Genomic DNA, 2,859 nt, shown 5'->3' with positions numbered 1-2,859 from the left:
TATAAGCGGTCGTGTGCATGGTATCTGAAGAAGTGAGCATGCACACAAAAGCTTATACCCAGAACAGACTTAGCTGGTCTCTAAGGTGCTGCAGGTGGCACTGTGGGTTAAACCACGTAGCCTAGGACTTGCCAATCAGAAGGTCGGTGGTTCAAATCCCCACGACAGGGTGAGCTCCCATTGCTCAGTCCCTGCTCCTGCCAACCAAGCAGTTCAAAACCATGTCAAAGTGCAAGTAGATAAATAGGTACCACTCCGGCGGGAAGGTAAACGACCTTTCTGTGCACTGCTCTGGTTTGCCAGAAGCAGCTTAGTCATGCTGGCCACATGACCCAGAAGCTGTATGCTGGCTCCCTCGGCCTATAGAGCGAGATGAGCGCCGCAACCCCAGAGTTGGTCACGACTGGACCTAATGGTCAGGGGTCCCTTTACCTTTACCTTTAAGGTGCTACTGGACGATTTTTTAATGTTTTCATTGGATCTAATAAACCCCACCAAGTGACTCTGTGAGCACATTGGCCATGCCAGCTGGCAGCCAGCACCCCAGAAGTTTTCAGGATGCGAGCAGGATTGACAAAAGCTTCTGTGATCTCCCAGCTTTGCCTAAATGAATGAAAAATGTGATGTTTACTGGTAAGGTATTAGCTCAGATCGCAATTGAATGGGATGCAGGTTCTCGATACATCCTCTCATGTCTTTCCTTTGGTTTATTTCAGATCTGAATGGATGTCTCCCGGAAAGCGATGGCTGAGCAGAACCCTTGCTTGGAAACGCAAGTCTTGTTCACCATGGATCCTGCTCCAAATAGGTTTGGGTCAGGAGGAGCAGAACGAGTCACAGGAGAAAGGATACCCTGGGAAATGTCTGTGCTGGTCCTGGAAGAGTCTGAACCAGCTGAGGAGTAACATATTCCCCTTTTACACTGATACGGCTGTCCGATAGTTTCTCTAATTGTTGAAGATCTGAACAAGTTGTTGCCAGGAGGTCCATAAGAAAGATTGCCCTCCGGCCAGTGTGGGGCTCTTCTTACCCCCAAGAAAGAAATTAGTAGTAAAAAGTCGGAGAGAATTGAGAGTGGGAAGGGACGGAAGGGGGAGGAAGGGTGCTTTCAGGGGTACTGAGAATAGTCCTGGGCAGAAGGCAGTTCCAGTAGTGGGCAGCGAAGGATTTGCTTGAGGTCATTCCATGAAGGAACCTCCATCCATCCATTGCAAAGCCTTTGGGAGCAATGATTGTGTCGAGAGAGCTGTGTTTCTGGGCTACTGGAGCCTGAGGACATCACATGAAGTCTCTGGTCCATCTGCCATTGCTTTGCTGGAACTTCTTCTGCGGCAGAGGACTTCTGCTGCCCGCCTCGTGACGCTCCATCAGAGATGAGCACAGGCCTGCCTTTGTAGCAAGGAGGCCCGAGGGAAGAGTGGGCGCTTCCATCGTCTCACCATGGTGCTTCCACCCCCAGACAAGCGGCATGTGTGTCTTACCACTATTGTTATAATGACCAGCATGGCATTCATGGATGCTTATCTAGTGGAGCAGAATCAGGGGCCCCGTAAGATTGGTGTCTGCATTATTGTCCTGGTAGGAGACATCTGCTTTCTGATTGTGCTGCGCTACGTGGCTGTCTGGGTGGGGGCTGAGGTCAAAACGGCCAAGCGTGGCTATGCTATGATTCTGTGGTTCCTCTACATCTTTGTACTGGAAATCAAACTCTACTTTATATTCCAGAACTACAAGGCTGATAAGAGAAACCTGGAGACAGTGGCCAGGAAGGCACTGACCTTGCTGCTCTCCATCTGCGTGCCAGGACTATACTTGGTGCTCGTGGCTTTGGACAGCATGGAGTACATCCGCACTTTTCGGAAGAAAGAGGACTTGCGAGGAAGGCTCTTCTGGGTAGCCTTAGACCTCCTGGATATCTTGGACATTCAAGCCAACCTGTGGGAGCCACACAAGACGGGGCTGCCCATCTGGGCAGAAGGCCTCATGTTCTTCTACTGCTACATTCTTCTCCTGATCCTCCCTTGCGTATCGCTCAGCGAAATCAGCATGCAAGGGGAGCACATCGCTCCGCAGAAAATGATGCTCTACCCTGTCCTGAGCCTGGTGACCATCAACGTCGTCACCATCTTCATCCGCGCCATCAACATGGTGTTGTTCCAAGACAGCAGAGTCTCCACCATCTTCATCGGCAAGAACATCATCGCCATCGCCACCAAGGCCTGCACGTTCCTCGAGTACAAGAAGCAGGTGAAGGAGTTTCCCCAAAACGCCATTGCGCTTGAGCTGCAGCAGAACTCGGTGCCCCACAACCAGACAGTCCACAGTTCGCAGGGCATTGCCCACGAGCAGTCGCCCACCAGGGAGATCTTGGACACATGACAGGGCTCCTCGGGCGTTGGCGCTCGCTCACCTTCCCTTGGTGGAGTGGGAGAGGGGGGTTGTGCTCTCACCCCAGCACCCAGAGCTGCCCCCACCCCCGGCACAAGGTTCTGATCAAAGTGGTGGGACACCCCATGCATCTCAGGTATTTCCTTGGGGCCCTCTAGAAAGAAAACAAAACCAAATGGACCTCCGGAGAAGAACTCTGCCCCAGTCAGCATCTAATCTTTTCTATCTGTTTGTTACCTGTGCATCACAACATGACGGGAATGAGGATTTTTGTTATCACAGTCTTTTCTAAGGAAGGGGAGGGGAGGGCGGGGAGGGGCGGGAGAATTGGGCCTTGCACTTTTATCAGTGTCCCTGTAAACATGGGTGTCTTATTTAAAATGGCTGTGTTTACAGTTTCCTATTTTTAAGACGAAAAAGCCACACCCGTTTGATCATTGCTGGGAACTCCAGCAGAGTCTGGATGGTTTT

General features: G+C 51.3%; 1 protein-coding gene across 2 annotated transcripts; it reads left to right on the top strand.

Moving 5' to 3' along the window:
* The first annotated feature begins 876 nt into the window (after positions 1 to 876).
* TMEM121 (transmembrane protein 121) lies at positions 877 to 2,655 on the top strand. Of its 2 annotated transcripts, XM_053391341.1 has the most exons (2): positions 877 to 1,578; positions 1,726 to 2,655. In XM_053391341.1, the coding sequence occupies exons 1-2, from the start codon at positions 1,441 to 1,443 to the stop codon at positions 2,377 to 2,379; spliced, it is 792 nt and encodes a 263-aa protein (XP_053247316.1). In that variant the 5' UTR covers positions 877 to 1,440; the 3' UTR covers positions 2,380 to 2,655. The 2 variants fall into 2 exon arrangements, with proteins under 2 accessions (XP_053247316.1, XP_053247315.1); XM_053391340.1 differs by having other exon boundaries at positions 877 to 2,655.
* Positions 2,656 to 2,859: the final 204 nt, after the last annotated feature.

This window comes from Podarcis raffonei, chromosome 6, assembly GCF_027172205.1.
Source record: "Podarcis raffonei isolate rPodRaf1 chromosome 6, rPodRaf1.pri, whole genome shotgun sequence".
In the NCBI taxonomy this organism is placed as follows: domain Eukaryota; kingdom Metazoa; phylum Chordata; class Lepidosauria; order Squamata; family Lacertidae; genus Podarcis; species Podarcis raffonei.
The sequence above is the reverse complement of the archived record's forward strand: the minus strand, read 5'-3'. Positions and strand labels throughout refer to the sequence as shown.

Bases quoted from the DNA above. Each gene is read 5' to 3' on its own strand.
- TMEM121 (XM_053391340.1), top strand. From the start codon at position 1,441: ATGGTGCTTCCACCCCCAGACAAGCGGCATGTGTGTCTTACCACTATT.